Raw genomic sequence first — 15,164 nt, forward strand, 5'->3', positions numbered from 1 at the left:
TCATCGTCATCATCGTCTTGTTCTTTCTTCACGTGTACTTTTATCCTTCTCAGTTCTGTGAATTGCTCCAAACATTTCTCCATTGCTGTACACAAATCTTCCTCGTTTCTTTCCAAAGTTGCTTCGAGAGACGCAAAGAGACTTTCCAGATCGTGACAAGGCCACGATTCTGTTATCATAGTCATTTTCTGAAGCAATTCTTCCGTTTGAGAATCTGTTAGCTTTTCGCTACTCGATGCGGACAAATTCGTCGGGGATGTGTTCTTCAAACGTTTGGACGGCGGACCTTCACCTGACGCACTGATTTTCCTTTTAACGTTAATTTCTAGACAAAATATAATGCTCGTTGTTTATGGAGTAAAGGTGGTTTGTATTTGATGATATTACTTGATTTTGATGTTGCCATCAATTGAGCCGATCGGACGGTGTAAAGCTTGCTGCGAGTTTTCGACTCCATTTTGTTTCTCCTCGACGATGATACCTCTTCTACCATAATAACTTTATGAATATTCTATAATTACTTCGAAGGATATAGCTAAACCAAATTAACGCTACTATTGAATGTCATAAACAATTCTTTACAATGGTGATATTAATTCATTCTTAATTTGATTTCGATTCGTAGAATATTGTTGATTAATCATAATTCGAGGAAACGTATCGTATCGTAAATTGCATTTACGAATTCGACTAAAAATAATATCAGACTCCTTGATAGAGGCTATCGATATTTAGGAGATAAGATAAATATTTTTACGATTAATTCGAGAAACAGTTATGATGTAATCGATTACTGAACAAATAAGTAAGTCCTATGGTATGCCAGATAATTGATTCGTTAATAAATAACGGATTAAATACTTACGCGATAAAGAATTTTCGTTCGGGTCGGTTCGATTCGTTAATCTCCTTCTCCTCCCTACCTCTTTGGCCTTCTTTATATTCGTAAATTGTTCTAAATCCGCTATTTTAATAACAAATATAATTTAACATTTTTCTTGACTCGTAACTAATATGGCGATAGAAAATTATTACAAGTTATACCTTGGGAGGATCGATTTGATTCTATATCAGACGAATGAACAAATAATTGTTTAAAGAATAGTTCACGCTGCTGTTCTGCGGGAGGTAATATTTCTAATACTTCGCCTTGATATTCATCGAATAAGCTTGCGACCTAATATTTCAATAAATTTAAAAATCATGCTTATAATCGTTATTATATAATATTAACATAACGGAAGAGGTATAATTGTAATCTATCTTACATCTGCTGGTAGATCTTCTCGAGAACAGTTCGCCGTAGTCAGAACTAACATATGTACCGATCGATCTAACCCTTGCATCAGTGACGTAAAAACAACACGTGCTGGCTCGTCCACCAAGTCCCACCAAGCTAAGACATCAGGAACGTAAAGCATCGATGGTAAACTTCGTCGAGCCATCTTCATCTTCTATCGATACATTCATCAAAATACAATCGTATAACTATAAAATCCTTTTTCAAATAATTATTGATTTTTCACACCGGAAGGAGAAAAGACTAATAAGTGTCCTTTTAGGAATCATCGGTCGCTATTTACCTGAATAATCACTTCCTCCGCAGCCCTTCCTGTTTCCTCGAACAAAGTGGTCACGTCTAACACGTGGCATGGTAAATGTTCCAAGGTATGAAGCAGCGCCGGTCCCAGATGACGAGTATGGCAATCATCGCCGCACAATAACATCCTAGGACAACTGGTTGACCTGGATACAGCTTTGCCGGTGCTGTAAAAGAATTTCCTTCGATCATTTCACACTGTTCAGGTCAACGATGAGTCAGTCATTTTCTTTTATTACCCCTCTAATTAACAGGTTCGGGACAACATGAAACTTAACAGTTAGGTGAATAGTAATTTAATGCTTACACGACGTCGCAAATCAGCATTCCTACTGGACAAAGGATATCAAGTTGGGACAGGATGCGTGATAGATTGTCTTGAAGTAAAGGCTGCATCTTGGAGGACAAAGATTTGATTGGGGCAATTGAAACGCGATGGGAAGCTGGAACTATGTTCTGTCGAGCCTTCAGGAAATCTTGTTTCTCAACCTATCAAGGCAATGTTTAAATTCGAATACAGTCTAGCAGTTATTAATAAAACACCAAAGAAAAACTCTTTATACGCAACTGAGACTGTATGATTAGTTAGAAAGTGTATTTTGCAACAAACTATTTTCCGTTTTATTGCTTGATTAAATGTTACAGACTCTAAGTAGAGGTTCGACAGACAGATTAAATACGTCGCCTCGGGCAAATGACCCAGCTGATACACGTGTGACGAAGTAAACGTATGCTAATACGAATATCTCGATTTACGTTCCTGATAGATTAATTTAACGTTTCCTACCTTCTTCGTACCTCTATAAAAATCGTGACGTCAGGGTGCAATAATAGATTCATAAAGTCGTTTGATACGATTTACATTTTTACTGCCTTTTACAATTGTGAATCATAAGAGAATTTCCAGAACTCGAAGAATTTTGATTTTATGACTTTATTACCGTCGAACAAACATGTGGTCGTTGTCCTTCGCCATAAAGGATGACTCGTGCAATTAAGCTAAGTTATTGCTTTAAAATGGTAAAGGATAGAAAAAAATGAAGTGGTGTTGAATGGAGCACCCCAGGACGTATAGGTCCAAAGGATATCTGGGTACTTAGGAATGGGCCCAAATGAGCCTTGGCCGTTTCCAAGTTTTTTGCTTATACCGGCGGTGTTAGGGCACAAAATTGCCACTCCCCAGCAACCATCACTCCTTTGTTTCCTGTTTTCCTGCTCGAGGAGACGTTCGAAAGTCGATCGAATACAATAAACGTTTTACGACAAAACCTCCTCTTTTTACTTGTATTATTTTATTTAACTTACTTTAAGATGTCGATCGTTGATCTGATATCTCGACTTGGAGGTATATATTTCTGGATAATTCCTTCGTACGCAACACATAACCGCCTCGGCGCAAAGTGCTTGCAAATCGCTGCCGCAAAATCCGACCGTTTTCGACGCCAGATAAGAGAAAAATTTTTGCGGTGGCTTTTGCTTCCAACTCTTGATGTGTACCTGCCATAAATCTCGTTGTTTAACGCGTATCGATGTTAGAAATTGAATTTTTCCACGAACAATGATACCGAGAGTATCTCCTTTCTCGCGTTGTAACAGGGCAACGGAAAATACAACTCTCTGTCGAATCGGCCAGGTCTTCTCAGAGCTGGATCTATAGCATCGATTCTGTTCGTTGCTCCTATTACTATGATCTCGGAATTGTTATCCAAGCCGTCCATCAAGGCCAACAGAGTGGAGACAATGCTAGCGTGGACAAAGTCTTGTCGGCTCGATCGAACCGGTGCTAATCCATCGACTTCGTCGAAAAATATTATGCAAGGCTTCGATTGTTGGGCCTGGAAAGTGGAGAAAACTATTAGAAACATAAATTTTAATGATTATAATAATGATAATAACCAGGGTGAAGATTTTCTGAAGTTTCTTCTCGCTCTCTCCGACCCATTTGCTAAGGCAATCAGAACCTTTTCTCGATATAAAAGAAACTTTACGTTCAGAGTTGCTGCACTCAGAAGCCAAAGCACTGGCTACCAATGTCTTCCCCGTTCCTGTGAAACAGCAATTTTTTTCAATGAAGAAGGATCGCCTACCAAAATATCATACTTCATTACGAACCGTAGAACGCTTTATTTTACCAGGAGGCCCGTAAAACAGCAAGCCCCTAGGAGGTTTCAGGTTGAACCTTGCGTAAACGTCACCGTACATCAGCGGAAAGAGGACCGTTTCCTTCACCACCCTGATGTGCTTCTCCAATCCTCCGATGCAAGAGAAATCCTTCGCGCTGGACATCTTTCGTGATGCTTCCCTCTGAGCTTTTATCTTGCATGCCCGTCCACCGTATTCTCATTTATGTTACGGGATTTCACACTTGCCCGACGAATTTTCCATACACTCTCAAAAATGTTATCTTCGCTCTACACGTGCATCATTCATAATTTTCCCAGTGAATTTTACTGGAATTTTTCAACGGTGATAAAATTGATTGATTCAAGTCGATTCACGATGTAATTTCATTATTCCTAGTCGTCGATACGATTTCACAACGAAACATACGAATCGTTCTCGTTCGCTTTGAAGCAACATTCGCGTGCTTCTGAATTGAGAAATAGTATAAATTTTTAAATAGTAACTTTGACTCTTCTTTTTTTTTCCACTCTGATGAATTTTATTTTGAGATTTTTGATTCTATATTGTGTTACCAATATAGAATCGAACGTGTTCGTTCGAGCTCATTTTGGGAGATCTACCCCTTTAAAATTCGTATAAAAATCTTCGTGGAGGGAATCTTCATGGAGAAAATCTTCGAGGAGATCTTCGTGGAGGAGGAGGACGGACATCTACCCTCTCGACAGTAAAACGCAACACATATCGTTACGTTATGAAACTTCAATTTATTATGCTACAATGAATGACAATAAAACGTATTAATTGTATGGTAAAATAAATAAGGCAGTGTATGCTCCTTTGTTTTGTTCTTTGTATCTTCTACACATCTGCTTCGTATGCTTAAAACTGTCGTCTGCGAAAGATCACGTTAATTTACCAAATTCGACTTCATTCTATTGAATTATAATACAACACGGTCTTTGCAAACAACAGTATTACAATGTTTTATTATCTGAATACTTCAGCAAAGTAATTGTAATAACTAGTTCGAACGGCAGTGGTTACGAGAACCTCTCGATTAGTACAATTTACATATTTATCATATAATTACATAGTATTTTTCTTTTGTTTTTCTTTTCTTCGTTTTCGTTTGGTAATACAGAGATGATAGTACATCAGAAAAATAGCACCAGAAATTATTCTTTGAGTAATTACATACATGTTTCGGATCTTCACTATAATGTGGAATGTAATATCTATTAATTGAAACAGAAAGATCACAATGATTCAATTAATCATTTGCTTGCTTTAATTGTATACCTGTGATTTTTCTGTATCATTTATTGAGGCTTTATGTTTCGAATCTTTTTAATTTTTATATGTGTTTACATAAATTCTTTGGCAAATATAAGCAATATCTATGTAATTCGATTAAATAATGTTATATTGCTGGATTGAGAAATATTAATTAACAGAAAAGAACGATTGTAACATTGATACATGAATGTTAAACGAAATTTGTATAAACACTTTCAAAAGTAAAAGCATCATTACTTAAATTCCTTATACGACATATCGTAAATCATATTGTGTAGTGGTAACAATATTTCTAATCATTTTTTTATCTACCATGCATATCAATACTTATTTACTTTTTATAATGTGGCACTAATTTGCACAGTGTTGACTGTTCTTATTGTACAGAAACAGATACCTGAGTAAAAGAAACCATCGACCAATTTCATTAAATTTGATACAAGAAACTAAAATTCACCTAATATATACTAATTTGCATTTTGAGTTTCATAAAACACATTTTCACTAAAACAATGATTTTTCAAGAATCAATTTTATACTATACATACATGTATAACATTCAGAATTCTTGAACAACTTACAATTAAATATGGAAGCAATTTCACATATAATACTAAATCACTTATTTGATAATACCACTCGAATTTTTCAATGGTACAATTAATCAACAATAAAGAACAAAATAAGTTCTTTCTGTCTGATTGTGTTATCATTACAAATTAGCTTTACTGCAAATCAATTATTATAATTCTAGTATATCACTCAATGACATCAAACATATATCAAAACTTTAAACATATAGACTGTTATATAGTATATTTGTAAAGTTATATAGAAAATTATTTTATCTTGAAATTTAGTATTTACATTATTGAAGATCATGTAATAGGACATCAGAAATTGCTTTGCTAATTCAATCTAAACACAAACTGTACAAAAAAATAAATATTATGTAGTGAGCATTTCTAAAATTCAGTCTTTTCACTCCTATATTCTAACAAATTTTAAATAATTATAGAAAAAGATTCGGCCATAATTTTAACTATAAACTTATAGACAAAAAATGAATTTATTACAATATCAAACCTAATTTTTGGATTTCGACATTTTTACTATTACGAATAATAACAATTTGCTAAGTCAGACAATGGCATACCATGTGTTTTAAAAAAGGTACTAATTATCAGTTCCTATATGCTCGATTGTAAAAATTATTTAATCCTTACTATCCCGCCAATTAAACGCACTCCTATGTATATTTCCCATTTATGTACCGACCTAGACCATTGAAACTGTATAAAGAAATCCATTAACAGACACAGCTATTGTATACATGAATACTATTTATATGATTGATAATAACAGGAAGAACCTTATTTGCCTTTTTTCTAGTACATCAGAATTTGGTAACTACCTTTTCACAGTTATAGTATGGATCACAACCAGTATACAAATCTAAATTTATGCTAAATATTCACTAGTATTTATACAGACATAGTTTTGTTTATAAATGTTTAAGATCTTACCGAGGTATTTCATATTTCTAATTATATCCACTTTTACATTGACAATAACGCAAAACCCTATTCATAATTACTTTGCTTATGGCTTATAACTTTGGTAAAAATAAACTGAAAAGCATATGCTGTATTTCAGTAATGTATTAACTACCCCAAGTAAAATTAATTTAATCACCCGAATATTATTTAACTACTTGCAATTGCAAACTAATTTTGAATAACATTGCAACAGTTTCAATGACTCCTAGTTTTTATTAATGTATATAAAAATGACATATTTGTACTATTTCCGAATAATCTTTATATACATTCATAAACAAGTCATTGCACTAAATGTTATTCTATACAACCGACATATAATACACATTCAATGTATTAAATTATTCATGATTTTTGATTAGGTACATCTTTAGAACCTAACACTACATTAAGTAAAGATGTGAATTGAAAAATTAACATAACAAATAATGTTTAGTATCGAAATTTAGTAAAATTGACTAAGAATAAATTATGTACAAATCCAGAAATGTTTAATATACAACATATAACACTGCTTACAAGATTTGGAATGTATATACATATTAACTTCTTTATGAAATCTATTTATAAGTTTTCATAGCTGAAATAATTAATACAAACTACCGTTCAAATAAGCACAATTTAGAATTAAACTTTTGTTATGAGTATTATTTGACCGATTTTTTGTTAAAATAAGACATATGTGATTTTCTATATTCATGTTGAAAACTTATACATGAAGATATGTCTACATTCAAAGTATCTTGTATAAAAATTACCTACACAACTGTAAAAATCCAAAGTAATAACTGGCGCATATTAAGAATTTATAATGCATTTTACCTTATAATAATTTACCATGGTACTACTGTACGAATGTATGTCATAACAGTGTCAAATATTATACATGTAAAAAACTATAGTTAAGTACATATTATATTAAATTACCATCATCTTTGTATGACCAGTGTTTGCAAAATTGTATTACGATGAAATAGTATATCATCTTTTTTAAGATGTAAAGTATTATACATTAACTTAAAAATCTGTTTCCACAAATATTTCATTAAGCGATTTGTATAAAAAAGCAGGTGGTTTGACATTTTATAATAACTAATTCATTGCATTTTTTTATACCAATGACAAATTCTTTTAGGTAAAAAGTTACAATTGAAAATAGGCAATTATTGAATATAGAATATATAGTTATTGAATTAAATATTTAAATTCGATATCCAACCTTTTTACTAAGAGAGATATAATATCAGCCACTAATCATTTTAGATAATGAAAGCCAATATGGTTATAATAATTTATGATTGCATACTAAGATAAATAGTTGAAATTGTTTTTTTGTTTTTTCCATACTTTTTTTAGTTTCATGTATAATACTTTTGTTTCTTTCTAAAAAAAAAAAAAAAAAAAAAAAAAAAACACAGTTATACTTCACCATGTTTTTGAGAACCGAAATTTTAATATATTATTATTTCGATTATATCATAAATATGTGCAAGATAATAAAATTCACCTTTTTTTCTAATCATCAGCAGCTGCAAGAGTTGAAAAAAAAAAAAAAGAATCATTTAAATTATCATGTGATTTCACATTTACTGATCACCTTCGTTCAGTGCTTGTGTACAAAAAAATTTTTGTTATGTTCTAAACCTCGCAGATGATTTATACTATGTCCATTTGATTTGCGATATCGTGAGCTTCCTGATACGTTGTCTTGAATTCTTCAAACTTTCTCACTTCCTTGAGCAAATCCTATACACATTATAAATTATGTAGTACGTTGTAAGGTTTCACAAAATTATAGTTTATATTTTTCTATACTTCAGTTTAAGAATTTTGAATAATTTACCTTTGGCAGTGATTTTCTATCATAACTCTGAGCATATTTCCCTACGCATCGACTCAATTGTACATAAATGTCACATAATACTTCAACAGGAAAATCATTAGTACTATTAACGGTATATTGCCATGCATTTTCCATTTCATTTTTGTCTACCAGAAGCTTCTCATCACCTTCGAATCTAGCAAGACAAGAATCACTTTCGATGGCGAATGATAATTCATCCATACTTTCTCGTCTAGACGAAGAATTAGATCCACTATTTTCTACTTGTTTCTCTTCCTCTGTAAAACATATCTCCACATTTTCAATTTCATCGATGCGTTGATCAGGAACGTTATTGCTTTGAGTTGCTTGCGCATACTTTGAACTTTCATTTTGCGAATCATTCTCGGAATCGGTATTATCAAACAAACGTATATGACCATTTAGAACACTATTTGCTTCGGTTTCGAATTCTTGGAACTTTTCTAAATCGATGCTAGTAGTAGATTCATTAGTTAAGCAGACCTTGGTATCGAGTGTAGTTGAACTTTCATCGAATGCAATCTTTTTCTTTTTATGAACTTTTTTAACATAACCCCTTGCCCAAGCTGGTATCCTACGCTTCCTAGAATTACTATATCTCTTTCCATTTACAACAAGAGAATGACTAGAATTCGTAGAATCTTTTTTATCTATTCGTTCGGATATGGTTACAGGTTGCTCCGCTTTTAGCCGATTATTCTTATTCTCGGCCTCATTGCTAACTGAACTTTCAGTAACTCTTCGGTTCTTCGAAATTTCACGACATTTATCCTCGAAATCGGAATCTAATTCTGCTTTTATCAACGCGTATGCATTATCGCGTAGAGAGCATGCACGATGCCTTATTAATTTGTCCGCCGGATCTCTGTGAAAGAATACAGTACAATGTATATGAAGATTATGCATAAATACATCACTAATGAGAAGCAACATGAACTAATATGAGTAGCCTTCAATAATATATAATATTTATGACGTATGTATTATTTAAGTATGAGTAATGAATTGAAGGCCACTTTCACTACGGAGCAACAACAGCAACAGGATAAGCAGGAATGTCAGAACTACCTCTTTAATATTCCAAGGGAGGGCCTATCACGTAAGCTGACATGAAAACACACAATATGAATGTCAGTATAAACTTTAGCTCCATTACTTATATTTACATATATGTTATATGTGTGATATCAGTATTAATAAATATAACATAATAACATAATATACATATTTTTGCTTTTCAAGAAAATTTAAAAGGAAACGGAGTATTATAAATTCCCTAAATGCTTTTCTATTTAAATTTATATATATATGATTTTATAAAATCAAATTGACAATTAATGAATATAATAAAAATAAATGTTGAACGTACTAACCTATCTGGATTATATTCCAAAGCATTTTTGCATATTAGATCAATATCATCAAGAAAATCTCGTGCACAGAGATAACAATGCATATCAATCTTTGTCATCATTGTTTCTAAATCCATTGGCTGCTGTATTATCATATTATAGTCCGGCACTTCTTCCGTGTCTACTGGTTTTGTAAACATAAAAAATCTGTAATGCAAAAATTAACTGCTAAGTTCAGTTCGTAAAGTAATAAGTTAAATAAAAATGAATAACATTATATTTACTGTCTATTCCTTGCGAGCTTAGCACAAATTTCCCTTAAGAAAATTCTTAATTCCCTTAGCGACACTTCTTCTTTCTCGTATATCAATTTCCTTTCCTCTTCCGTTAACTTCTTTGGTAAAGGATCTGGTGCTAAGGGAAGTTCCTCTAAAACTTCTACTTTATCATCCTTTACTTTCGGTGGTTTTAGACTTTGAATCATAAAAATAGGTCGGAAGAATTTCGATCTTTGTTCCGCTGTTGGTGTTTTCATAGAATAAACTTCTCCGCGAAGCTCGCTAAAAAGGCTTCGTAATTGAATCGGAAGATCTTGATATGTTCTATCGCTTGTGGCTAAAATTAAGATGGGTAATGAAGGATCGAGGGCTGCGATACGACACAAAAAAACTGCTTTGACAGTTTCAGGTACGAGTGGCCACCACTGATCAATCGATCGAATATAAATTATGGACGGTACATTTCTGGCAGCTTCATTAAATACCTACATTATGAACAATAAAAAAACATACTACAAATTATAACGTATTTAATTAACACTTGATCTTTTTCTTATAGTATTTACAATGAACGAACCTGCACGCAGGTTTCTTCTGGAGATCGTCCACTTTCTGCAAAAAGAGTGCTAACATCTAACGTTTGAACTGGTAGATGTTCCATGTGATACAATAGTGCCTGTGCTAAGGGTGGCCCTTGACCTTCCGACAAATTTCCGCCAGAAATTAATAGCCTCGGTCGATGAATTCCTTTAGTAATTTTCACCCTAAAATGTTTTGTACAACAATATTAAATAACAAATGGCTATTACATGCAGAATGTCATACGTGAGTGTAAAGTTTTATTACTTTGCCATAGCAAGATTAACCCCATGAGGAAATATTCCTTTTATCGAAGAAAGTAACTCTTCTATTAAAGGCCCTAATAACGGTTCCATAAAGGGTTCCAATTTTCTTCGGGCACACGGCGAGACTCTTTGTGATGAAGGTACAAGAATAGAACTTGCTTGTAAAAAATCTCGTTTCTTTACCTGTAAAAATTCATATAATCTTACCATCATATTAATTTTTAATTCTTATACTCTGTATTAATAAGCACATACTTCAACTCGTTCAGGATCTAAAAGTAATCTATTGCTAGTCATGTATATTTGGGGATACGTTCTTCTCAACCCTTGCAAAACTGCTTCGGTACATAAAGCTCTGAGGTCTGAACCACAATAACCCGTTGCTTTTTCAGCTAATGTTTCTAACAATTGATCTGGTGGAGGATTTTTCCATTTACTAACGTGAATTTTTAATATTTCTAATCTTTCTTTCATAGAAGGTAAGGGAAAAAATAATTCTCGGTCGAAACGACCGGGTCTCCGTAATGCTGGATCAATAGCATCTATTCTATTTGTTGCTCCGATAACTATAACCTGTCAATAAAAAAATTATAATACATTCATGTATATGAAGTGAAAGAAATATTTTTAAGATACTTTACCTCTCCTCTATCACTGAGGCCATCCATAAGCGCTAAAAGTGTAGACACAATACTAGCATGAATTTGATCCTGTTTCGTACTACGAACAGGTACAAGGCCATCAATTTCATCAAAAAATATTATGGACGGTTTCATTAGTTGAGCCTGCTCAAACAATAGTCGCAATTGCCGCTCCGATTCTCCGACCCATTTAGATAAACAATCCGCGCCTTTTCTCATAAAGAATGCCATTTTCCTACTCCCCTGACTACACTCATTTGCCAATGCTCTAGCTATTAACGTTTTACCAGTTCCTAAATAAATATTTGATATTAATAAAAACCGTAAAAATACACATCTTCGCATTTATATTAATAACAACAAACAGAATAATACCTGGTGGACCATGAAAAAGTACTCCTTTCGGTGGCGTAATGTGAAAGCGTTCAAACACATCTGAGTACATCATAGGAAAAACCACCATTTCTTTAAGGCAGTGAATATGTGATTCTAAGCCTCCGACATCACTGAATCTAATATTAGTATCTAAAGTAATTGGATTTATATCCGCTTTACGATGAGGTGGTCCACCCTGAGGTATTGCTGATTGCCTGTTACGAGGTGAATAGTGTGAACAACTGATACGATAATTATATATTCAATGAAATTTTTTCCAAAATTTTACCTTGCTTTTTTGCTTTTCTTTTTATCATAACGTTGAGGTTCCGAATCGCTGGAATCACTAGAGCTTGTACTTTTGCTTCTATGTTTACGCCTTCTCATCGAATTACTGAGAACACTTCTAAGTGCTTTTATAGACCGTCGAACTGGTTCTACGTTAGCTTGAAATCTATCTACAGTAGGCTTTTTTTGACGTAAACTGTATTTTCTAGGACCAGGAGAATCAGACGATTCACTTAAATCACTATCTACCACTGTAAGAAATAATAAGTAAGAAATAGTATGGTATAATATTTGTAGACAACTAAAGTAACATGTATAGTATATATTAAACATCAAACCTGTAAGTTTTTCACCTCTCGGTAATTGCCGCTGTGCTTTTCTTCTAGTTCGTTTAATACGTGTATACATGTCTTCGTAACCCTACAAACAATATATTTGTAATATTGTTATTTTATTCATAATTTATAAGCAAAGGCCAACATTACTATTGAAAACAAAAAATTAATTTATGTTAAAAAAAAATTGCAGAAAATCATTTACATCTTCATTTTCATAATTATCATTATTTTCAGCCTTTTCACTTTCTTGCAAGCTATCTTCATCAGCTTCATCTTGATCTACTTTAGGCTTTACATCTTTTTCACCTAAGCTACCACCAAGTCTTGTAACAGGTCCTTCTTTAAGTCTACTTGGGCTATCAGATTTTCTTGTTCTATAAATAAATTTATCAATGATTAATACTTTCTTAAATCTATAAATTATACAAATATATATTTACCTTATATCTTTCTCTTCATTCGATTTACTTCTGGTTTCTATTTTATCTTTATGTTCTCTCTCTGTCCTCTCTCTTTCTTGTCTTTCCTTAAGATCTCTAATATCTTTCTCTTGTTCTGTTTTTTCTCTAAGATCACGATCACCTCTGCCTCTAAGTTCTCTATTATTTTGCCTATCATGTTCAGCTCTTTCCCTAATATGTCTTGTTGGATTTTTATTAGGAGGGTGATTTTCACGTGATCTAAGAGGCATACGGTCCCTAACATCACGCTTCCTTTCAGGTACTTCATCCACCATTTCTTTATCAGATGAAGAACCATGTTGTTGAAACATAGGATAACCTTTCAATGTTTGAGTTCCTAAAAACAAACATTTCATAAAAGTTTAAAAGCAATCACTATTTAACAATAAAAAGCTAATGATTGAAGGAATTATGTAACACTGAACTGACATCATTACTGTATTAATAATAAAATAACATTAAAATAGTATATTAAATATATCAAGTATTATTCAGATTATAATGTAATAGTACCAGTACCTAAAATCCAGCTAGTGTTAAGATTATCATATGTTTGCATTCTATTACGGGTACTACGGCGTACGCTTAAATTGTTCACAGATATATGAGAAGTAGAATTTGATCGTAGAGTACGCAAATTTTTAACCCTTCTAACATTAGAGCCAAGACTGCGGACCCTTGGAGAAAAAATATCTTCTTCTGTATCCATTGAGTCCAATGCAGCATCATCATCTGACATTATCTATAACGTATCCACCAATATTTTATTTTAAACATTAAATCTTAATGTTTAAATTTACTAAATGTTCTTAAGAATGCAAAATATACAAAGGAAAATTATTAATTTTTTTCCATGATTTTTTGATTTTATTACAAGTCCTGTTTTTATTAAGAGAAAAAAGGATTTGAAATTTTGATAGTTAATACGCGCTTTTTTTTTAAATTTTGCTTTGTCTGTAGAATGAAACACTAGCCATTTAAATACATTCTTGGAGCATAAAAATATACGAAAATATATGTAAAAAATGTGTCTTAATAAAGAGTGACAATAAAATTGATAATGGATTATACAGAATGTAAAACAATGGAAATTAAAGTACTGTCTATGATAATAATAAACAAAGCACCATGAAAGCAATTAGGTTCACCCTGAAACACACGAACATTAATCTCCGCGAATCATTTTGGATTTTAAATCATTAAAAGAGAAAATATTTAACACCCTACTACACAAATTACCTTCATCTGGCTAATTCTTGTTGCGAATTAGTAGTTAAATTAAAAAAGAAATTGTTAACGTCCGTCATATGCCTCAGGTAAAATAACACCACTTTCTCGATCGAGTACACCTAGCGCATGCACACTAGACCTTCAGAAAGATTGTTTTATAATCGACTATCACTTAAAATTGCTTTATATTAAAATAAGGAAAATACAGACTTGTATAATACGTATCACAACCAATAAGTTTGTTCTTGCAAAAGACAATTTTTTTGAAGGCAACGGTTACAAAAATCATATTGCAAGCTACATATCACTATCTATATATGCAAACTCATACTGAAATTGGCTGTAAACGTACCCACGAACCCAACCTAACCTGTTTACCAGTTGTGGCCATCTTTAAGGTGATGCAAGCGTCGAGGCTGAACTCCAAATTCCGCATCGGTAAAACAGGCCATGTTAGAAACTGATTTAAGCGCCACCTGAATTATTGCATCCAACTAACGGCATGCTATACTACGTTACCTTTCGCAAATACCTAAATGACCCATGTATGCTATATGTATAAATTAAACAATACTGACCATGCATTCATTATTATTAATTTTCTCTCCGTAAAATTGTATTTGCAATGTGGTACACTTCAGAATCTTAAAGACATAGTTCCTGAAAAAAATATAACAGCGATTGAATAGAAAAAGAGCATTTTCGCAGCCAATTCGCTCGTATTATTTGCTGCATAATTAATAAATATACCATAGAAATAATGATACAGTTATTAATTAGTCATCAAATAATAACGATTGCCCAGGTCTCACCACGGGGAGGTTGCTGCGGGTGGAGACCCGCCCTACCTCATCCCATCCACCCTCCATTTATGCAAATTTTTATTTTTATTCAAAAACATCATCCTCCTGAT

The 15,164-nt window shown here is 32.8% G+C and overlaps 2 protein-coding genes across 5 annotated transcripts; both read right to left on the bottom strand.

Annotated features, from left to right (window-relative positions):
* Nucleotides 1-387: 387 nt before the first annotated feature.
* Nucleotides 388-4,283, bottom strand: LOC117602112 (ATPase family AAA domain-containing protein 2-like). Of its 2 annotated transcripts, none has more exons than XM_076691651.1 (10): nucleotides 3,733-4,283; nucleotides 3,497-3,645; nucleotides 3,166-3,435; nucleotides 2,906-3,097; nucleotides 1,908-2,089; nucleotides 1,584-1,767; nucleotides 1,269-1,454; nucleotides 1,045-1,177; nucleotides 866-964; nucleotides 388-511 (listed from the first exon to the last, which is right to left on the bottom strand). In XM_076691651.1, the coding sequence occupies exons 1-10, from the start codon at nucleotides 3,884-3,886 to the stop codon at nucleotides 501-503; spliced, it is 1,560 nt and encodes a 519-aa protein (XP_076547766.1). In that variant the 5' UTR covers nucleotides 3,887-4,283; the 3' UTR covers nucleotides 388-500. The 2 variants fall into 2 exon arrangements, with proteins under 2 accessions (XP_076547766.1, XP_076547765.1); XM_076691650.1 differs by having other exon boundaries at nucleotides 388-535.
* Nucleotides 4,284-6,378: 2,095 nt separating this feature from the next.
* LOC117602105 (ATPase family AAA domain-containing protein 2) lies at nucleotides 6,379-14,642 on the bottom strand. 3 transcript variants are annotated; one of them, XM_034319653.2, is made up of 17 exons: nucleotides 14,462-14,577; nucleotides 14,261-14,390; nucleotides 13,541-13,763; nucleotides 13,001-13,358; nucleotides 12,763-12,934; nucleotides 12,561-12,642; nucleotides 12,224-12,473; nucleotides 11,935-12,149; nucleotides 11,560-11,852; nucleotides 11,174-11,491; nucleotides 10,920-11,101; nucleotides 10,651-10,837; nucleotides 10,080-10,558; nucleotides 9,817-10,002; nucleotides 9,512-9,547; nucleotides 8,423-9,308; nucleotides 6,379-8,325 (listed from the first exon to the last, which is right to left on the bottom strand). In XM_034319653.2, the coding sequence occupies exons 2-17, from the start codon at nucleotides 14,264-14,266 to the stop codon at nucleotides 8,236-8,238; spliced, it is 3,963 nt and encodes a 1,320-aa protein (XP_034175544.2). In that variant the 5' UTR covers nucleotides 14,267-14,390; nucleotides 14,462-14,577; the 3' UTR covers nucleotides 6,379-8,235. The 3 variants fall into 3 exon arrangements, with proteins under 3 accessions (XP_034175544.2, XP_034175545.2, XP_076547755.1); XM_034319654.2 differs by lacking the exons at nucleotides 14,261-14,390; nucleotides 14,462-14,577 and adding an exon at nucleotides 14,604-14,642; XM_076691640.1 differs by lacking the exons at nucleotides 9,512-9,547; nucleotides 14,261-14,390; nucleotides 14,462-14,577 and adding an exon at nucleotides 14,604-14,642.
* Between the last annotated feature and the right edge of the window lie 522 nt (nucleotides 14,643-15,164).

This window comes from Osmia lignaria, chromosome 13 (genome assembly GCF_051020975.1).
Source record: "Osmia lignaria lignaria isolate PbOS001 chromosome 13, iyOsmLign1, whole genome shotgun sequence".
NCBI classification, from domain to species: domain Eukaryota; kingdom Metazoa; phylum Arthropoda; class Insecta; order Hymenoptera; family Megachilidae; genus Osmia; species Osmia lignaria.